Source organism: Spermophilus citellus (assembly GCF_964194105.1).
Source record: "Spermophilus citellus genome assembly, chromosome: 7".
In the NCBI taxonomy this organism is placed as follows: Eukaryota; Metazoa; Chordata; class Mammalia; order Rodentia; family Sciuridae; genus Spermophilus; species Spermophilus citellus.
This window is the reverse complement of record NC_138188.1, coordinates 48,864,763-48,885,960: the sequence shown is the minus strand read 5'-3', so window position 1 is coordinate 48,885,960 and position 21,198 is coordinate 48,864,763. Positions and strand designations below refer to the sequence as shown.

General features: G+C 43.4%; 2 protein-coding genes across 5 annotated transcripts in view; one reads left to right on the top strand and one right to left on the bottom strand.

Annotated features, from left to right (window-relative positions):
* The window catches only part of VEPH1 (ventricular zone expressed PH domain containing 1), a gene marked incomplete at its 5' end in the record, with an annotated part of 221,011 nt that overhangs the window by 158,890 nt on the left and 40,923 nt on the right, over positions 1-21,198 (bottom strand). For all 4 annotated transcript variants that reach the window (XM_081301834.1, XM_081301832.1, XM_081301833.1 and 1 more), the window contains one exon: positions 3,093-3,259. In XM_081301834.1, the coding sequence (XP_081157960.1) occupies positions 3,093-3,259 (167 nt within the window). The remainder of the gene's footprint in view (positions 1-3,092; positions 3,260-21,198) is intronic.
* Positions 11,023-16,871, top strand: PTX3 (pentraxin 3). Its single transcript, XM_081301805.1, has 3 exons — positions 11,023-11,440; positions 11,862-12,224; positions 15,699-16,871. Exons 1-3 carry the CDS (start codon positions 11,311-11,313, stop codon positions 16,307-16,309), a joined length of 1,104 nt encoding a protein of 367 aa, XP_081157931.1. The 5' UTR covers positions 11,023-11,310; the 3' UTR covers positions 16,310-16,871.

Below are 21,198 nucleotides of genomic sequence, written 5' to 3'. Positions count from 1 at the left end.
CCTGGCCCCTCAACCTTTTAGTGTTGAGAGATTCCATTGGCTGGAACCAGACTAGGTTATGCTGTCACTGGGCCTCACCTGTCTGGCTCTGGGAGTCACCTCACTAGCGTCAGACTCAGATTGTCTGTAAGGGGTGGTTTTGGGGAGGCTATTCTGACTGGAGAGAGACATGGAATAACCCAGATAAAAACTGGTCCGGCTGATAAGACTGAGGCATGTGTGAAAAGCCACCTCGCCAAGCCACTCCCTGTCTCCACCGCTGCTGGTAATCTCTCCAAACTCCGGCTTTTCCGTGTGTAAAATAAAAAGCTTGTTGTGGGGAATGGATGAGGTAATGTCTACAGAACACCCACACACGGCCGGGTACATGGCATGAGCTCAGCCACTATCAGTGCCCTTTGTCAGCTGGGGCCAGTACTGAGAGAACCCCCTTGCAGCTTCTCAAGTGGGAGGGACTCAGTGACCTCCCCAGGTCAGGAGAGGAGGGAGCTGGAGCCAGAGGGTCTGGCTTCAAAGCCCTGGACCTGTCTCAATGCTTACAACACAGGTGACGAGGGGCAAGTTTATTTTGCAGAGGATCCCTTTTGACCAACAAAAACCGGGGGGGGGGGGGGGATAACACATCACAGAGTTATTTGCAGGATTTAATGAGATATTAAATGTAAATAAAAAGTCCTTGAAAATGATCAAGTTCCCCGCAGATTTAGGCACTAATACTAACTCATCCATGTAGCCAATATCCATGAAAGGACTTCTGTGTCCACTCCAGGTGCAGTACCAGCCCTGGGGATGTGGGATGATCAGGAGGTTCTCATGTCTAAAGCACCTGCCTGGGTCAAGGTGGCCCAGAGGAGAGGGGCCAGTGCAGACAAGTCCACTATACAACTCTGCTGTGATGGGAATGGAGGGAAAAAGGAGCAGAGAAGAGTCACGGCATGTTTTAGCTGCCATCTAAAGGACTGGAACAGCCAGGAAAGAGTAGCAAGAAACGTCCAGGTGTGGCAGCATGGATGTTAAGGCTCGGTGGCCTGAGGGTTCATCCAAGACAACCTTCTGGAGGTTGTGAGGACAGGGCTCATAAGCCCTCCCTGGGCCTCTGGGCAGCACAGCGTTTGGATGGAAGCTTCTAGAGTACCATGGTGGGGGGGGGGTCCTCTCTCTCTTGCATCCCACCATATGGGGTGGGTGGCCCCCAGCCCTTTTCCCTTTTCATCCTTTAAGTGAGCCTCCTTTTGTCTTCATTTACCTTCATATCCAGCCTTTACTCTGGGAAACAACTTGAATTATGATCCTCTCCTCAGATCCCTCTGGAACTTCTACTGAACCCACCCCCTACGATGTGTGCTTTGCTCCTGCTCTCAATGTGCAGATAGAATGGCACATCAGTTGTCTGTGAAGCCATGTTTGGCCTTTGGGTCACTCCTCCCTTCTCTCTATATCACCTGGTCCCCAGGCTCCTCCTGTGGTATGAAGAATAATGGTCCCCCAAAGATATCCATGTTTCAGTCCCCAGAACCTGCAGGTGTGTTACTTTGTGTGGCCAAAGGAACTCTGTAGATGGGATAAAGTTAAGGATCCTGAGATGGGCAGATAAGCCTGAAGTATCTGGACAGCCCCCGTGTGGCCAAAAGCATCCTCCTAGGAGGGAGGGAGAAGAGGGTACCAGAGGCAGCGATGGAGACAGGATGAGAAGAGCAGGAATGAGAGTTGAAGGCACAAGCCACGGAACACCAGCCACATCTGGAAGTCAGAAAGGACAACAGATCCCCAGATCCCCAGAGGGAATCAGCCCCGCTGATCCTGACCTGCGGAGTTCTAAAGATAAAAACTCGTGTTGCTTTAAACCACTAAGTTGGTGTGCTTTATCATAGCTCCTGTAGCTGATGAATGCACCTCCCCTGGGAGTCCACTCAGTGGCCTCCCTTGAGGGGACCAGGCCACTCCTCACCCCACACAGCACTGTACCTTCAACCTTCCTTTCCATCCTCGATCCTTTCTGAAACCAACTCCTCCACTTGCGCAATGGAACACTTTCCCTAGCTTCCTCCAGCACCCTGTCCTTTCTACTATTTCGTTACATACCTTTCATTTCTTTATTCTTACTGTGTGTGTGTGTGTGTGTATTTTTTTTTTAATTCTCCTGGTTTTCTCTGGCCCTTTTGAATTGGCAGCCTATACTCACATGGTCATTTCCTAAGCTTCCCTTCTATATACTGTCCACGGTAAATGACTGCCTGCACCCATCCATCCCCTGATGCCAAATATTGACACTCTAGGGGGAGGGAGCACAGGTGCCACTGTAATTGATACAGCCTGGGGTTCACCATCCATCTTGGCTAAGCATGTGTGTTGGAATCCTTCAGAATCCAATTCCACTTCCTCCTTCCTGGCACCCTCTAGCTCCTCTCTGGGTGTCCTCCAGGTCAGGAGCAGCTCCAGGGGTAAAACAGGCATCCTACTTAGCCCTGTTAGACTGGTGGGAAAGTCATCCTTCAATGGCTACAAGTTTGCACTTGGTGACTTTTACTACCCATGGTGGTTAACTATGTGTCCACTTGACTGAGTCTCAATGCTCTGACATTTGCATAAACGCTATTTCCGAAAGGGCCTGTGAAAATATTTTGGGACATGATCAGCACTTTAGTGGGTAGACTGACTCAAGCAGATTGCCCTTCCATTGCAGGAGGGCACCATCCAATGGTTGGGGACTTAAATAGAACAAAAAGCTGCAGGAAGGGAGAGTGGCTCTGCCTTGTTGCTTGAGCAGGAACATTGGTGTTCTGCTGCCCCCAGACAGGGCTGGACACCATCGGTCCTCCAGTTCTCAGGAGTGTGCTCTTGAACTGCGTCACTGTCTTTCCTGGGTCTCCATCTTTCAGACAACAGATGGGACAGCTTGGCCTCATTACTGCATGAGCCAGTTCCTCACCAAATACACCTGTGTGTATACTTACATGAGCTCATAAAATCCTAACTAAGGAGGTGAAGGCCTTCCTGTGGAGATGGGTGAGGGAACACTGTGCTCACATCCTGTCCCACCATCCAGAACCATGCAGGTTGTGTGGACCACGGCGTCTGAACACACTTCTTACCTCCACTTGTCGCCTCCTCGCTGCCACGTGCAGAAGCCGCAGGAGATGGTACTGCTCTGGTTGCTCCAGCTGAGGCATCAAGGCCAGGAGCCCTGTCAGGTGTCGGTGGATGGGCTGAGGCTGTTCTTCACACACGGCAGGCAACACCCTCAGCAACATGGTGTTTCCTGTGGAGGAGACACAAGGGAGTGGCAATGTCACCAGCCCCCAACCACAGAAATGCCACATTGCCAAAGCAACTCCTCTGTACTCACACACGCAATAGTACAGACCCCAGCCACCACTTCTGTTGAAAACACACAGCATCGCCACACGCCTGCGATCCCAGCAACTTGGGAGGCTGAGGCAGGAGAATCGAAAGTTCAAAGTTAGCCTCAGCAAGTTGGAGGCCCTAGATAAACCTGTCTCCAAAACAAACAAACAAACAAACAAATAAATAGGGCTGGGGCTGGGGCTCAGTGGTTAAGCGCCCCTGGATTCCATCCCTGGTATAAAAACAAACACACAAAATCACAGAGCATCTTGTTCTCAAAAATCACTTAAAGCTTGATTTAAACTGATACCCTAATAATAATGTGATATAATCAGCATTATTACCTTATGAACATTTTTCCCAAGTCATGCCACCTGAGGGACAGTCACAGACCACATCCTTGAGAAGGAAATGGCTCTGATCAAGAATCCTTGATGTTGAAGTGAAAAGCCAGCAGGGTCATAGAGGGAACCTGGAAAACTCTGTGAAACTGAACCAAAAAGGCGTGCAGAGGAATGTGCCCACATTCCTGAGCCACAAAGGTGAGTGTCAGAAGAATGATCTGGAAGCTATGCCCTGGAGAGTTTAGAAAGTAGCCTTGCAAATTTAAATCCCCAATTTCTGCACGATTTCAAGAGCAGTTTAAACTCAGCTTGTTTGTCACATGTGTTTTGCCTCAAAGACATACAAGATAACTGCATTTAAAATGGCAAAATTTCAAGAGAAAAAGGTCATATAAGCTGCAGGGACTGATCTGCAAACGACATATGGGAAACATCTGCTTATCGCTTTATGGTATGGATTTTTTTTTTCAAAAATCCTCTCAAGTACTTAAGTGTCTTGGGGGATTGGTTTCTAGGGATCTCTTGAACAAGAGTTGTCTTGGCTCTGTTTACTTTTACTTTAAACTTGGCTTTGTGTATAGGAGACCTACCCAGAAAGACTCAGATCAGCAGAAATTAAGCATACAGCCCTTCATTAGGTACTGGGAACAACCTTACATATAAGAGACATTTAGTTACAAGCATTAAGGAAAGATGGCTAGGATTTTCAGAATATCAATATTTACATTCAGTGAAAGGGTAACTCTGGATAAAGCCAAATGTATAAAAAATAACAAGAGCTGCTTTTTCCATATGCACTTCATAGAATTAATCTCAAACATGGCCACAGTACAGGTGTGTAGAAATACTCAGTTTCCTTCCTTCCTTCTATCTCTCTCTCTCTCTCTCTCTTTAAAAGAAGTTGTGTTTATCAGACTCTAGTTTCAACATTGTGATTTTAAATAACTTATTTTGTTTGTTTGCTGTTTGTTTTACTAAGAGCTTCTCTTTAAAGGGTCAGGAAGTTTTAATGCAGTACACCATCTGTACAGAACACATTAGGTCCTAGAATGCACTTGTGTACACACTCTGATCAACTGATGAGCGAGGTCATATTGAATGGACTGCAGCTGGACTTCAGGACGGGAAACTGCCATGGCTTTTTGGTTCAGTGCTGGCTAAAGGCCCAGGGAGTGTTGAGGGGGAAATCCCAAGATTAGTCATTTCAGCTGACTTCAATTTTAATAAAATAATGCAAAAATCAGTGCAGAAGAAATTTTCTGGACCAGACTGATGAAGACAGTTAGATGTAGAGATCCTATAAATTTCACTCACAAATGAACACGTTCTTTTTAATCAGGAAGCATTTCTGAATTTCTAGAATGTTCTCAGGTGAAGTTCACAGTCCCCAGGACCACATAATTCAGCAGCAAGATGGTGGTGTGCCCCTGGAAAGTCAGTTTCTGGATGTTCCTGGATTTCTTTTGTAAAGAAATTTGGTGTTAGTTTTCTGTAGTTGTGTAAGAAATTATCACAGTTAGTGCCTAGAGTGACAATGGAGTTCAGATGTCTGACATAAGTTTCACCAGGTGAAGACCAACTGCAGGCAAGTCTTGGTTCCTTGTGGATCTTGAGACACTGAGCACATACCTGTGTTCGTCTCCCCCCCCCCCATATATATTTTTTGTACCCAGGGGCACTTAACCACTGAACCATATCCCCAGCCCTTCTTATTTTTTTGTTTTGAGACAGGGTCTCACTAAGTTGCTTAGGGCCTGGTTAAATTTCTGAGGCTGACTTCGAATTTTTTATTCTACTGCCTCAGACTATCGGGCCACTAGGATTACAGGCATGAGCCACCCCATCTGGCTCCCTCTTTCACTTTTAAGGACCCCTGTGATTACATTGAGCCCACCTGGATAATCTGGATGGTCTTACATAGCAATTCTGTCTAATGTGTACAGGTTGCAGGGATGAAATGTGCACATTTTGGGGGGCATTATTCTGCTTACTACCAGGATTATGAGAATTTCCATTCCAACCAGCAGCACTGGTGTTTCTGTGGCTCCGTTTCCTTCCCAGCATTTGATCTTGATGGCCACTGGCTTTCCCTGGCTTTTGCTAATCTGATGGGGGTGCAAGATCATATCTCATGTTTTTGGTGTTCATCTTAATAGTTTGTGAGTTGTGCACCCTTTTTAAGTGTATTTACCAGCCATTTCCTCTCCTGTGATTTAGCCATTCATATCCTTTCTGTACTTTCTATTGGAATGTTTGTGTTTTTCTTATGAATTTTTAGAAAAATTTGTACTTATTTGGGAGATAATTATTTGTTGGTTTATCAATTTGAAGTAGCAATCTTAAATTGGTTTATTTTTCAATTTTTAACTTCATGGTTTATGAGGGTTTTTTGTTGTGTAGTTAATGAGAACACTTTTTCAGGTTCACAAAAATATTTTCTCCTAAAAGCATTAAGTTTCTTTTTTAAAAAAAAATATTTATTTATTTATTTTTAGGCAGACACAACATCTTTGTTTGTATGTGGCGCTGAGGATCGAACCCAGGCCGCACGCATGCCAGGCGAGCGTGCTACCGCTTGAGCCACATCCCCAGCCCAAGTTTCTTTCTTTTTTTTTTTTTTTTTAAAAAAAAAAACCTTTAATCTATTTGGAATTTGCTTTTGTACACAAGGAAAGAACTTGATTCTAGTTTTTTCTTTGTGTAAGAACAGTTGTCCAGCACCTCTTACCAAGTGGCCAGCATTGCTTTTCTGATCTGCAGCACTTCTTTGATATGCAGGTTTTGCATACTTGCTGGGTCTGTTTCTGGGCTATTCTACCCCTCATCAATTCCACATTGTCTTAATTACAATAACCTTATAATAAATCATGATAGGGGAAATTTCCTCACCTTCTACTTCTTTAAATTCCTCTTGGATGACTTATATAAACATTTTAGCAACAGTTTATCAACTTCCTTCAAAAATAGGCTTGATTCTTTTTCCATATTGAATATACAGACTGGTATAATTGACATCTTCATGACACTAAGTCTTCCCATTCAAGAATATGATTTATCTTTCCATCTGTGTAGATATTTTTTATGTCTTTCAAGAAAGGGCTGTAATATTGGCTCTGCCTTATGTATCTTTTATTAAATTGATGCCAAGGTATCCTACATATGTTGCTGCTACTATAAATGGAAGCTTTCTCCACCAAAGGATATTTTCAATTTATCTGCTAGTATTAAGAAAGCAATAGATTTTTTTGTATGTTGCTCTTCCATCTAGCAAAGCTTGCTCAATTCTTTTATTAATAATGTCTTTTAAGTTTTATGGGTTTTCTGCATGTGGGTAATCAACGCATGATTGATGAGAGGTTCTTTCTTTCCATCTTTATGTTCTTTCATCTCACGTCCTGACGTCCTATCTCACTGGCTGCAATCTCTTATTCTCCAGTGAGTAGAGCCACATCCCTGAGCATCCTTATGTTATTCCTGTTTTTAACAAATACCTTTCCAAGGAAACATACTTTTATAATTTACAGTCCTATTTGTATCTGTTTGTGTTGGTCTTTGTTATGGTTTGAATCTAAAATGTCCCCCAAAGGCCAAGTACTAAAGGCTTGTTTGTCTGCCTGTGGTGGTACTGGGAGGTGACAGGAGCTTCAGGAGGTGGGGCCTGGTTGGAGAAGTAGGTCATAGGAGCATGTCCTTGAAGGACATATCTTGTCCCTTTCCCCTTTCTCTATCTCTGCGTCCTCTCTGCCATGAGGTCAGCAGCTTTGCTCTACCACACCCTCCCCGCACTGAGGGCCCATAAGCAACAGTGCACAGTGGCCAAGGACCCAAACCTCTGAGTTTGTGAGCGGAAATAAATCTTTCCTCTACTGAGTTGATTTTTCTCAGGTATTATGTCCCATTGATGGGAACCTAACAGTTTTGGTATTTTTATCTGTCTAAGTAAGTTCCTGTCTGTTTTCTAGTTTGATTTGAGGGTTGAATTTTATCAAATGCTTTTTCCCATCTGTTGACATGATCATATAATTCTTATTGAAGCAGCTAATGCAATAAGCTCATAGATGGTCTAAGATTAATCATCTTGCAGTCTCAGAATAAACTCAACTTAGTGATGATGTATTTTATGCATACATTTCTGGATTTGTTGGATATTCTTTATTTAGTATCAATATCTATGTTTTTAAATGAGATCACCTCACTATCCCTCTATAATAATGTCCATTCTCTTTTTGGTATTATAATTATATTAATTATGTCATAATTATTAAGGCTGGGGATATAACTCAGTTGATAGAGTGCTTGCCTCACATGCACAAGGCCCTGGGTTCAATCCCCAGCACCAAAAAAAAAAAAAAAAAAAAAAGTACTAAGACATATGAGATGAATTTAGCACATTCCTGCACATTCTCTTATCAGAAGCACTTAGAATAAGATGGGGATTATGTGTCCCTTGCATATTTGGTAGAAATTGCTTATCAAACTGTCAGGCACTATATACTTTATTACAACAACTTCTAAATTATGTGGTTGAAGTTTCTGGGTCCAATAGCCACAGATGAATTCACCAATTCTGTTAACTTCTCCCTCCATGATCAGCGATTTGTTAATTTCTTTTATAATTCTGTCAATTTCTGGTACATATTTTCTGAAATGTTACTAGATACTTCTGAGGCATCTTCCTGATGAAGTGTTTTGTTAACATAATTTGATTTAATTATCCTTTGAGAAAACTATCCTTGTTTTCAATTGTGCCACTACCCTAGGTGTCTGTTTTAACTGATAGTAACACAGCTGTACTGGTGTTTTGAACAGTGTTGAGAGCCACAGCCGAAGGGGCCCCAGCAAACTTCCAGCTGCCAGCTGATTGGCTCCTCTGCAGTGATGCTCATTGGGCTGTTTCTCCGCCCTTTCAGACCACAGAGCTGCTCATTGGGGGACTTTTTTGGCTCCGCCCATGTGACCCAGCCAATCAGCCTCAAGAGCAGGAGGAGGGGGGGGGTGTTGAGAGGCTTGTGGAAATCCGGTGGTGGCAGTTGGGCTCTGAGGGAATTCCTGAAGAGCTCCTGTGGTGTGGTCTGCTTGATAAGTGGCTCCTGAATTGTGCCCAGCCAGACTGCGGCAGAACAGCATTTGCCTCATAGGTTGCCTTCATTCCTTTCCCTTTTAATTTTTGTTTTAACTTTCAACATTTCTTTTATGTCTTAGATGTTGGTCTCTATTAGAAGTGACAGTGACATATAGTTGAATTTTCAAAATATTCCGATCTGATGACCTTTGTCTCTTAAGGGAAAAAAAATGTTTCATTTGTGGTGATTATCGTTCTATTTGGACTTGTTTTTAGCCACATCCTATTGTGCTTTTTGTGGATCTTGATTTTTCTGAGCCTTTCTTTCCTCTAATGTTCTATTAAATAGATCAAAGAGGATTGGGGTTGTTTTTGTTTGTTTTTAATTATCTCTATTCTTTGTATTTGGACATCTATTTCTTTTTGGGATTGGAGGTTGTCCTAAAAATTACAAAAAACAGTCTTGAGCAGAGAAAAAAAAAAATAGCTTTTTTAAAAAATCATTCCTCTAAGCAAACATTGAAAGGATTTCAGAAACCAAACAGAAAATGAGTGTATTTTGGTTTATTTTCTTATTGTCTGTCTTCCAGGTCATTAATACTCTCTTTAGCTTTGACCAATTTGCCTTTTAATCCATTCCGCACACTTTTAAAATTTTCTATTAGTTTTTTAAATTTTAGAAGTTATATTTAATTATTAAGAAAACCTACCTAGTTTTTTACTTTTTTTTTTGGTACTGGGAATTGAACCCAAGGGTGCTTAATCACAGAGCTACCTTCCCAGCCACTTTTTATATTTTATTTAGAGACAGGGTCTTGCTAAATTGCTTAGGGCCTCACTAAATTGTTGAAGGTGGCTTTGAACTTGGGATCCTCCTGCCTCAGCCTCCGGATCTGCTGGGATCACAGGTATGCGTCAATCAGTGTGACAATATCTTATTCCTTCTCATAGTCCTACTTACTTCTTTTAGTTCTTAAATAATTTTAAACTTATTTTCTAGTTTTGAGCTGAGATTTTAATTAAATGAAGTTATTAGGAGGGGTGTTTTACTGTTTTGGCTCTATTGATTTCTCAGTTACGGTGGATCATCCCCCCCCCCCCATGTTGAAATATCCATGATTGTGCATCATCTTTTACTGTGGCAGATGGTATGCCTCTGCGATCCAAACATTTGAGGCTCAAAGTCATCAACCCTTAGGTGTCTTGTAGGGTTCAGTGGAAGAGAGCCACACTTGATTCCTATTTTCTCACGCTTGGGCAGAGTGGGGTTTTACCCTTGAAGTCTAATCTGTAGACTTCTGAGGGTCCTGGTCCTAGGAAGATCTCACATATAACAACTCATCCTCTGCCCAAGCTCTGTTCCCACATAGTCATCTACACTTGCTTCTGGCTGATGACCCATCCTCCTTGACCCTGACCCTGCCCTTCTGGTACTGGATAGTTTTCTTACTTTATTGAGCACTTTACCATTGAGCTACATCCTCAGCCGCCGCTCCCCTCTCTTTGAGATAGGTTCTTACTAAATTGCCCAGGCTGACCTTGACCTTGTGATCCTTCTGCCTCAGCCTCCTGAGTCCCTGGGATTACAGACGTGTAGTGTTACACCCATCTGGCTTTGGAACCCATCTAAATGTTTTAAGTTTTTATTAATATTATTATAATGTAAACACATTTCTATGTTTTTAAAATTTGTTGCTAGATGTTTTTACAGGAGGCTTTTCAGTTGTCATAGTTCTCCATATTTTGTCAGAAGGAGTTACTAAATTTACTTTTATCATATGATCCTTTCCTCTAAGCCTCACAGAATAACATAACGTCCATGTAATACTAGGTTATGAAAAGAAACAGCCTAAAGCCATTTTATACCCTCTCCCCCAGCTCCTTTCCATTTTAGGCTTACCCATTTGTACTGTGCCTGCTATCTAAAATGTGTTTGTAAAAGTATAGTTGCAACTCCTAAAGGATTAAAGACAAGATAACTCAGAAGCAACTTGGCTTCTAGAGTCAGAGAAATTCTTAGTGTTGGTTTATCTTGGAATCAGAGAGCCATTTTCATAGCGGAAAAGTGTCCAAAGGACAAGTGAAAAAAACGAGTTTTCTGTAAATGGTTGTGAAATAATAAAAACGCACACCAAATGCCGAAATGATTATTTGCATTCACACCTCCATTCCCGCTGAGTTACGTCTCTCCCCCGCCCCCTCATCCCTAGCGCTAACAATTCAAGTTACAACAGCGAATCCTCAGGGGGACTGTCAAGCCCGGTTTCTCCCTTCTTTCCCCTCTGACCCTCCTCCTATTAATCTGACTGCAGTGTAAACTTTGTGGCTTAATATTGCGCAACTTCCACGTCCCCCTCGCCCTCCCATCCAGCCCCCTCCCCCAAATCCAGGGGAACTCCGGTGCGGTGCGGTGCCGCCGGCATTACTCATCCCCATTCAGGCTTCGCCGGGTTTATTAAGCTCTGGCTCAGCCTCTCCCTCTCACTCCCCGCTCTCCCTCACCGGAGCCCCTGCCTGCTCCCCTCCCGCCAGCCAGGGAAGAACTGGTCTCCTCCCGCAATGCATCTCCCTGTGGTTCTGCTTTGCGCCGTCTGCGCTGCAGCGTTGGCCGAGAACTCGGATGATTATGATCTCATGTATGTGAACATGGACAACGAAATATTCAACGGACTCCATCCCACTGAGGACCGTAAGTTCCTTTCAACTTTCTCTGCTAACTCCAATTACCTATCCCGCTCCTTTTGGTCTAAATAAGGTACTTGTACTTTGTAGCTAAGGGAACAAGCTAAAGATGATTGTTTGCTTTTGCAAAAGGGAGAGATACTTGAGGAAGGCGGGAGGTTTCGAAAGTTTTTTCTGCAGCAGATACATCGTGAGTTGGACATTTGGCTAACTCTAGCTGCAAAAACGGCAGTTTCCTAGAGTTCAACCTAAACTCCCTGGGACTAGTTTCCTTCATTTTTGAGATATTTACGTGCTGTTTTACGGTCCTTAAAAGGAAGCGGGGTGCTGGGTGGGACCAGGATGTGCCCGGGGACCACCTAGGGAGGTCGGCTTTAGCCGAGCACTCCCAACGGAGACCTGGCGGTAACCTGTCTATCCCGCTCTAGCCACGCCGTGCGACTGCAGCCGGGAGCACTCGGAGTGGGACAAGCTGTTCATCATGCTGGAGAACTCGCAGATGCGCGAGGGCATGCTGCTGCAGGCCACCGACGACTTGCTGCGCGGCGAGCTGCAGAGGCTGCGCGCGGAGCTGGGCCGGCTGGCCGGAGGCCTGGCGCGGCCGTGTCCCGCGGAGGCCCGGCTGGAGGGCGCGCTGGATGAGCTGCTACGGGCGAGCCGCGATGCGGGCCGCAGGCTGGCGCGCCTGGAGGGCGCAGAGGCGCCGGGCGCGCTGCTGGAGGAGCTGCGGCGGACGCAGGCCGAGCTGCGCGCCCTGCAGGGTTGGGCGGCCGGGCGCTGGTTGCCGGCAGGTAAGCATGGCGCGGGTACGAACGCGGCTCCTCTGCAGCAGAAACGCCACGGAGCTCTGCTGCTGCAAGCCGGGCCACGGGCACAGAGCGGCACGCGAGGCGGAGCTTGCCCTTAGAATCATCCCCAGCCTGGGCCGCCCAGAGGAAGGCTGGGGCTTGGCCATCAGTCAAAGGCCGCTGACACCCTATCCCGCCAGGCGCGGCAGGGGCTCCATTGGCCGGTTGTGACCGTGACCCGCGCGACTCAGCTTCCCTCCGTTAGGGATTTCCACGTCTTCTAATTTTGTCCTGCTCAGCTCTCTGCTGGAGCTCTGGTTTCCCGCGCTATTTCAGGGGTCCCGCCGGCTCCTCCTCCGGGCCTATTCCCAGCCCGAGACTTGGCAGAATATGATCTCCCAAAGGTTCAGCAGTTCCCTAGGGCTCCTCCTCCCCCGCCAGCGCTCAGGGTCTGTGGAATTGGTTGGACGGTGGAAGGAGGAGGGCGTGCGAGACCTGCCAGAGTTAGGTGCAGGCGGTCCTGCCTGACCCAAAGGATCAGGGCCGCGAAGAAAGTCCCCACTAGGTGCAACCTGTGGGAACAGACCCCGTGACATCCATGAACCTCCTAACAGACTTGGGTTCCCGAGACAATGCGTTTTGAAGTTGGTCAAAGAAAGAGAAAAAAAGACTTGGAGCTAAGTAATACTCTTTCTTAGTCAAAATTTCTGAGAAATGGTGATGTAATAATCATTTGGGATTGTTTCAGAAAATTCGTGTCATATCAGAAAAATATCAAACTTTTTATAAGACTCTCCAGAAACAAAAACAATCAAACAATGCCATCCTTCCCATAATTTCCAATAAAACAACTTCTACCAGAAAAGGCAAGGAGTCATAGCATGTGTGAGAGCGTGGTTCCTTTAAACTCTTGGAAACCATGCCATAATGTGGATCTTTGCCAAGTAACAGAGGACTGTTTAGCAGTACAGGGCATATTTTCTTAAATATTAAATAGGGCTTCAGAGGAGACAAAACATAGAGTTGAATATAAAATACAGCCTTCATGTGAGAGGAGACAAATGATAATTTCTCTATGTTAATGCATGAAATTTCTGTGCTTTGCAAACCACGTAAAGCCAGTGTACACAAAATGTACCCGAAAAACAGAAGAGCTGCCTAATTTTCTTTTTCACTTTTGCATATTAGTTACAGCAGAAGAGGGATATATTTATGAATTCTAAATGTCAATTCTTACTACATTCAATAATACTTTTACCCAAAAGCTTTAATTTGTCCTCTGGTCTCCTGCCAGTTCAGATCCTAAGGGATTCCTAATCTTTCTGTTGTCAGCTTTCTAAGAAGCTGGTTTTAATTTTGTTTGGTCTTTGTTAATATAATTAGGAAAACATCTTAGTTAAAAGCCATTTCATGAGAGAGTTTCTGACATTTTAAAGAGGCATAAAGAACCTCAGTCACTGGCCCCTAAAGGAAGCCCACCAAAAAAAAAAAAAAAAAAAGCCAACACATAGCTCCACTCTATGAAGGCATATAGCAGCACAGCCTAGAGAGAAGCAGGGTCTCCCAGACACAGACAGGAATGCTCTGGAATGCGATCCTGACCGCCTGGGCTTATTTAAACAGGAAGTCAGTTAATTAGATTGCAGTAGGCACTCTCTTGAACACCACTTGACTAAAATTTAACAGACCAGAATATCTCCCATGCCCTAGAATAGGGTAATCTTTTGCTCTATGAACTTTATTTTTTAATTAATGCCTGCATCTAGAAAAATTCAGACTTAGTAATTTCATTTTAAAAATTAATTTTTAAAACCTTGGCATTAACTTTTTCAGGGAACAGATTGCATTTTCCAGAGTACCAGAATCAGTTTTGTGCATTAATATTGTATTAATATTGTAATATTGTAGGCTTTCTTTTGACCATCACAAAAAGTTTTAAGTCCACATGTGCTTAATCTTTTCAGGACAAAGCCAGCTCACAGCCATTTGTAGGAGCTGAACACAGTTTACAACCCCTTGCCATGGGTGTTTGGTTCCTGAAAGTTCTTCCTATTCACCAGTTAGTGTTGAAATGTTCTGGGAGTCTACTTTCAAAACCATCTTAGAGCACACCTTTAGCTTGTTAAAAAGTGAATGTCTGGCTCTAATTTAGCTTTTTAAAAATTCTTTGTCACACAGAGAGCCCACCTGTTAAAGTTTCAATATCATAATTTCCAAAAGACCCTGGAAGGTCTTCCCTGTAGCATCCCTAGCTCCCGGATGCTCCTGTGGCCTTGAGAAGGACAGAGGTGGGAGTTCATGAACTCTCACCCCAAGTTTGAAAGTCCTCTCCTCAGAAGTCTTCCTTAGCAGAAATATGTCCTCAAACCAGGACCCTTGGAAGAATTAATTCCTCTTAAGCTTTTCTATTACCACTCAACTAATATTTATAAGGATGTGAACAAAGTAGGAATTTTTAAGCATGTCCTTGGACTACCCAGTTCTTCTTGAGTGCTGTCTACTTGTGGCTTACAGACTTGGGAAATAGAAGGGCTTTTTATAGATAACAGTGAGGCCTGGGGAGATGATGGGACTCATCAAAAGCTGCATAGTACTCATGAGCAGCAAAATAAATTGAATTCCAGCTTCCTAGCCCAAACCAAGGATTTTATTATTTGGAAGCAGTATGTTTAAGGTGTGGCTTCTCTAACCAGACTGCCAAAGTTAAAATTCCAGTTGTAAAACGTATCAGCTATGGAAGCACAGACAAGTTCTTTTTGCCTCCTTTTCTCATCTGTAAAATGGGAATAAAAAGTCTACTTTTTAGGGTTGGTATGAGGAAGGATTAAAATAACATACCAATGGATTAGCATAGTATCTGGTACCCAGAATGAATACTGATTAGTCATCATTATTATACATTGTTGCCTTTCAAAGATTAGTTTTCTGAAAACTTTTAAAAGTTCACAACTTCAAACATCTGAGAACATGTGGTATATTGAAATGTATTCTTCAATAACATCATTGTGCTACAAATTTGTTGGAAAAGACGTGGAGAACAGCCACATATAATGAGGCAGGTCCACTGGGTTTCACGAGTTTATTATTTTAGGAGGCTAGAGAAGTCAAGAAGAGGAAAGTCAGTTGAGCTCTGAACCCCTGGGAATTATAGGTGCATTGTCTGAAGTTGGCTCATGGTGATTTAACAGTAAAAAAAAAAAAAAGTTAAGTGGGAGGGGAGATGGATATTACTGGGTTTGGACTTGGTGGCCTATCCGGTGTTCACTTCTCTATCCAGATGCTTCATTGAGTAAGACAGATGACTTTCTTTTCATTTTCTTTGCTCTACAGCGATTAGACGGGAGGCCCCTTAAGTGATAATGTAACCCTGCATATAGTTGTCAATTATAGTTATTAACGTGCCTGTGTTAAAATAACTAAATGCAGCCTAGTTCTGAGGTTTGTTTTTTTCCTATTCCTAACTTCTTGCTGCTCTAGGCTGTGAAACGGCGCTTTTATTCCCCATGCGTTCCAAGAAGATCTTTGGAAGCGTGCACCCCGTGAGACCCATGACGCTGGAGTCCCTCAGTGTGTGCATCTGGGTCAAAGCCACAGAGGTACTGAACAAGACCGTGCTGTTTTCCTACGGCACCAAGAGGAGTCCCTACGAGATCCAACTGTACCTCAGCCCTGGGTCCACAGCGTTTGTGGTGGGCGGAGAGGAGAACACGCTGGTGGCCGACATCGCCGTCTCCCCGGGCAGGTGGACCCACCTGTGTGGCACCTGGACTTCCGCAGACGGGCGCGCGTCACTGTGGGTGGACAGCGAGCTGGTGGCAGCCGCGGCGGGGAAGGCCAGGGGCCACGTGGTCCCCGAGGGAGGCGTGATGCAGCTGGGCCAGGAGAAGAACGGCTGCTGTGCCGGCGGCTTCGACGAGGCCCGGGCCTTCGCGGGCAGAGTGACAGCCTTGAACGTGTGGGACCGCGCGCTGCGCCCGGAGGAGGTGGCCCAGGCCGCGGGTCCCGAGTCCTGCAGCCGCCGGGGCAACGTGGTCGGGTGGGGCGTCACCGAGGTCCAGCCGCATGGAGGGGCGCAGTACTTCTCCTAGGCCTTGCGCAGGCGCTGGAGCCAAGGTCATCCTGGCTGACACGCCGCCAGCCTCCAGGAGGCTCCGAAGCTTGGTGCACAACGAGAACACTTGAGACCCACGACTGCCAGAGTCATTTTGGGCCCTTATTTACCTTGGCACAATCCAGAGTAAACAGCGGAAGGGAGACACTGGAGAAGGCTTCGGGGTACTGTTACCAGACTCGGTGCCGCGCGGTTTCAGATTAATGCGGTGTCGCTGTCAGATAAACTCCAAATAATTGAAAAGAACTGTGTATGCTGAACAGAGGGACGACTGTTCTGCTTTGCTTTGGTTAATTTATTTTTGGCCAGAGACGAATTTTGCATTGGAAGAATTACAAAACAGGATTTGTTGTCCACTGTTCATTCTTCTTGGTATGTACTTTTGCTACAGAAAATTACGATAAAAACGTATTTATACCACAAAGTGACTTAACGAATACGAATGTAGTTTATGCGTTATGGTCAAACATCCCTTTTTCAAGAGGATAGTTGTGTAAATTATATTGTAAAATGGTTTGTATTAATTTTATTTTTGTAAAGCTCTGCTGTAAATAAAATGTTTTGTAAAACTAGCTTCTGGCATCTGATTCTAAGTGTGAGGCAGGCTTTGAAGAACCTCACTTTTCCCTTTTCATCTAAAGTAGGCAATTAGTTTTCAGAGACTAACTGATTATGTAAATACCAATTATTAATTAATTTGGGTTTCCCCTAAATCCTAAGTAAGAGACAGGATCTTGGCTAAGTCAAGGTCCTCATCTTGCTAGAGGTTAGTTTTCTCCCCTGAGAAGTCAAGGAATTGAGGAAACATGATCTCAAGTTCTCTTCCAATTTGATGATTCCATGAGCATATACAATTTTCCCACTGTTTAAACACAAAAAAAGCATGCACTATCTGAGTTCCCCAGAGACAGTGTGTACCTGCAAGCTGTGGTCACTGGGGAGAACTAGAAATCTGGGAACCAAGCAATAACTCCAGCGCCCAAGGGTGAGGTTGGCCCAACCTGGTCCCATCCAGGGGCACTGGTATCTTCCTGTGGACCCATGCAGGGGCTGGTGTTAAAAAGCTGCTCATGAAGTAGGTGAACCACAGGCCTGAAGTGTCCTTCTAAAGATGGGGCTGGAACAGATGCAGATCATTTCCTGCATGTAGATTTGCAAATAAGGCCAGAGGTAATTTTATAACTAGCTGAGTGTCCTCTGACAAGTTACCTATCTCTCTTGGACCTTCTCAGGAAAGGGGGCGGGGGTTGGACTCTTTGTGCCTTTAGGCAATGAAACTCCCTCAAATCTAATTATTTTTGAGGATGTTCATGATATCATTACAGTTTCATTCCGCTCTTGAGACTCACAAAACCAGGCTGATGAGTCTCTAAGAAAATTATTTGCAGTTATGAGCTGAGAGGCCAGTCTCAGACCCTGGGATATCACATCATTGACGTAGGCCCAGCCACTTGAGGCCCTGTCTTGCAATTATTGTCTGTATGACCTGAGCTCTCAGCCGGGAGAATCAAACCCACCCAGATTCAGGCAGAGTTGGGCTCTGCTGCAACTCCCTTACACATTTCCTCCTGGATTAGACAGACCTGTTAAGAGACCCCAGTTGATGTGGACCAGACAAATGTACACTTGTAGGCTAACAAAAGTAAAAGCAAGGGCCTTTTAACTTCTTATAGTAACTGTATGTTTGGGACAAAGAAGAAAATAAAGTAATCCTTGAGTCATAAAAACAGAAACTGCTACAGCATTGAGTCTGGAAATATGTGCCCAGGACTTCTCATTGTTCTCTGATACCCAATTTACCTCTTTTCCTAAGTAATAGAATTCTAGTTTTAGTGGCACATATGGCCACTAAAGTCAAGTCAACATTTTCCAGCATTATAAGTAGCTGGATATGGTTCCATGTCTAAGTTCTGACCATTCTTGAAATGCTACATATGATTTTCTTCTTCTTCCTTCTGTCTGATAGGAATGTAGTAATGATGGCTGGAATTTCAGTAACCATTTCCGACCACGAGCCTTCATAGAACAATACAGAAGCCTAGGTTTCTCATGATCATGAAGCCAGCTAGCCTGTCCTGGAATATCTGCCCCGACTTCTTTACATAAGAGAAAAACACACTTTTATCTTCTTAATCCATTTAGTATATTACCAGATCTAATCCTGATCAGTAACTTTTTAAATTAAAAAAGACCATGCATCTTAATCTCTCTGTAATATCCATAGCCTACACTCAAAAGATACATTGTAATTTTCAGGAAGTTGGATACAGGACTTTTATTTTCTTAACTACTAGCACTAAATGAATTTAGAATTCAGAGGTATCAGCAAAAGGAAGTAAAGAATTTTGTAAACCTGAGAAAAAATATCTAAAAAGAAATATCAGCTCACTAGCTTAGTTTATACACTGGCACACGATTTCATTCCTGGTTAGTTACTGGAGCCATCGCTCTATCATAGCATAGTAAAATAATTCTTCAGGACCAGACTATTAGGAGGAAAAAAATGTGTAGCAGGTAATACATCATACATGTAAAGCATCACTTGTGTGGAGTAGGGGGACCAACTGTCCTGGTATTCCTGTGGCAGTTCCAGCTTTATCAAAGTCCCCATGTCCCATGAATCTCTGAGTCCCTGGGAAACTGGGATACCAGTCACTAGCACATGTGTAGGTGTGTCTAGTGAAACAACTCTTTTTTTTTAAGAGAGAGTGAGAGAGAGAGAGAGAGAGAGAGAGAGAATTTTAATATTTATTTATTTTTTTTAGTTATCGGCGGACACAACATCTTTGTTTGTATGTGGTGCTGAGGATGGAACCCAGGCCACAAGCATGCCAGGCGAGCGCACTACCACTTGAGCCACATCCCCAGCCCCGTGAAACAACTCTTTAACAGAGATAATATGTGAATAAAACAGTTGATGTGTGTTCTTTGTCTATACATTGGCTTTTAAGTATTAATTCTTCTAAGATATGTTCAGGACACTAGACAACTAAGCATATATCATACAATTTTAGAGCTTGCTATTTATAACTTGCCCTTAATTGACTTGAATTCAATAAAGAATTAGAATCATAAAAATAAATTATAATTGATTTCTATTTCATTTCTTGTGAAATCTAACATTAGTAGCTCATCTTTTGAGAAAGTTACTAAGGCCAATGTTCCTAGAATTTGTTTTGTAGATGATTCTCAGAACATTCTTTCATCTTCTCTTTCAGTGCTCAAATAAAGAACACTCCTAAAGTTAAGTCTTAGTTACTTTAAATATGTATGTCCATGTATTTCTGGATTCCATGAACATGGAAATTCATATTACTGACTTTTGCATTCAGTTTGATCAATCTGGAGTGTAGAAAAAAGCATGGTGGCTTTTGGGTCAGAAATCCAACATCCAAACCTGGCACCATTACCTATTAACTTATTAAATACAAGACATAGGGTATGTTGATGAATCTTTTTGAGTCTCAAGTTGGTCAAGAAATTAGAGATAACAAAACTTGCCTACCATGATGAAGAGTTTTCAAGGAGATATTGTACAAAAAGTGCTATCAAAACTATGAAATAACATTTGAAATGAAATGTATACCTTAAAACTGTTTTTCCTTTTTTAAAATTAGTGCTTTGTAGATATACATGAAGGTGAAATTCATTGTGGTGTATTCATTTATTTACGTTGCATAATTTTCAAGTTGTTTCCAATGGATTAAAATATGAATAAAGAAAGAAACATATATACAAACTAATAAATGATGTTAGGATTCTTCCACATTATGGTGAGTGGACTCAGTGTCCAGACTGTGGACACTGTGAAGCATCTTCAATCACACTGTGGAGAAAGATGCCTATTATGGTTTGAATATGAAGTGTCTGCAAAAGCTCATGCGTGAGAAGATGAAAGAATCTTCAGAGGTGAAAGATTAGATTGTGAGATGAATCAGCGGTTGGATCTACTTGAACAGAATAGGTGGGGGTAACTATAGGCAGGCAGGGTGTGGCTAGAGAAAGTAGGTCACCGGGGCATGACTTTGGGGTTTAGATTTTGTCTCTGCTGAGCAGAGTATGCTCTCTCTTTCTCTCTATTGTGAACTGTCCTTGAGCTGAGTGTGGACTTCGTCAGCATCACAGCCTAGTGAATAGGAGCATCTGGTGTCTGGGAACTTCCAGTGGACGTTTCCTCCGTGTAAGACTGCCCAGAGACATTGTGAATTCCTATGCCACTCTGCCATGTCCCACACAGCACCGGAGATGGGTGTGACCTGCCAAGATGCCAATCAACTTGCTGACTTTAACACATCACGAAGCAAGACTCTGCCCTTGAAACCTTATCTCTGCCTTTGATATACCCCCTTAAATAAACTGCCATGTTTTGTTCAGCTCCACCATGTGGACTAAACCTATCAAGGGATCTGCTTTTGAAAATATCTTTCTGACTACTTGTTTTTTGTTCTTCACTAACTACTCTAGACTTTAACTTCTTAGGTGGCTTACACCCTCCTGGTCAGGAAGAATACCCGAGACGCTGGCCATCTCCCCGTATCTCTCCTCTCTGAAAGATGAAATAATATTTGAAATGAAATGTATATCTTAAAAATGTTTTTTTTTCTTTTTAAAAATTAGTGCTTTGTAGATATACATGAAGGTGAAATTCACTGTGGTGTATTCATTTATGCTATGCACATAAATGAATACACCACAGTATATTCTCCTCTCTTTGAAACTGTGAACTAAAACCAAGTTTCCCTCCTTGAAGTTGTTTTTATCAGGTCTTTTGGTCACACAAAAACTTACTAAAGTAGAAACTGATACCAGGAGTACGGTTGTTGCTGTGACTAACCTGACCAAGTGGTTCAGAAGCTGGGGCAGGAA

Excerpts from the sequence above, each read along its gene's own strand:
- PTX3 (XM_081301805.1), top strand. The coding sequence starts at position 11,311 with ATGCATCTCCCTGTGGTTCTGCTTTGCGCCGTCTGCGCTGCAGCGTTG. Across the intron at positions 11,441-11,861 it reads ACTCCATCCCACTGAGGACC|CCACGCCGTGCGACTGCAGC; the intron begins GTAAGTTCCTTT and ends ATCCCGCTCTAG. Across the intron at positions 12,225-15,698 it reads CGGGCGCTGGTTGCCGGCAG|GCTGTGAAACGGCGCTTTTA; the intron begins GTAAGCATGGCG and ends TTGCTGCTCTAG.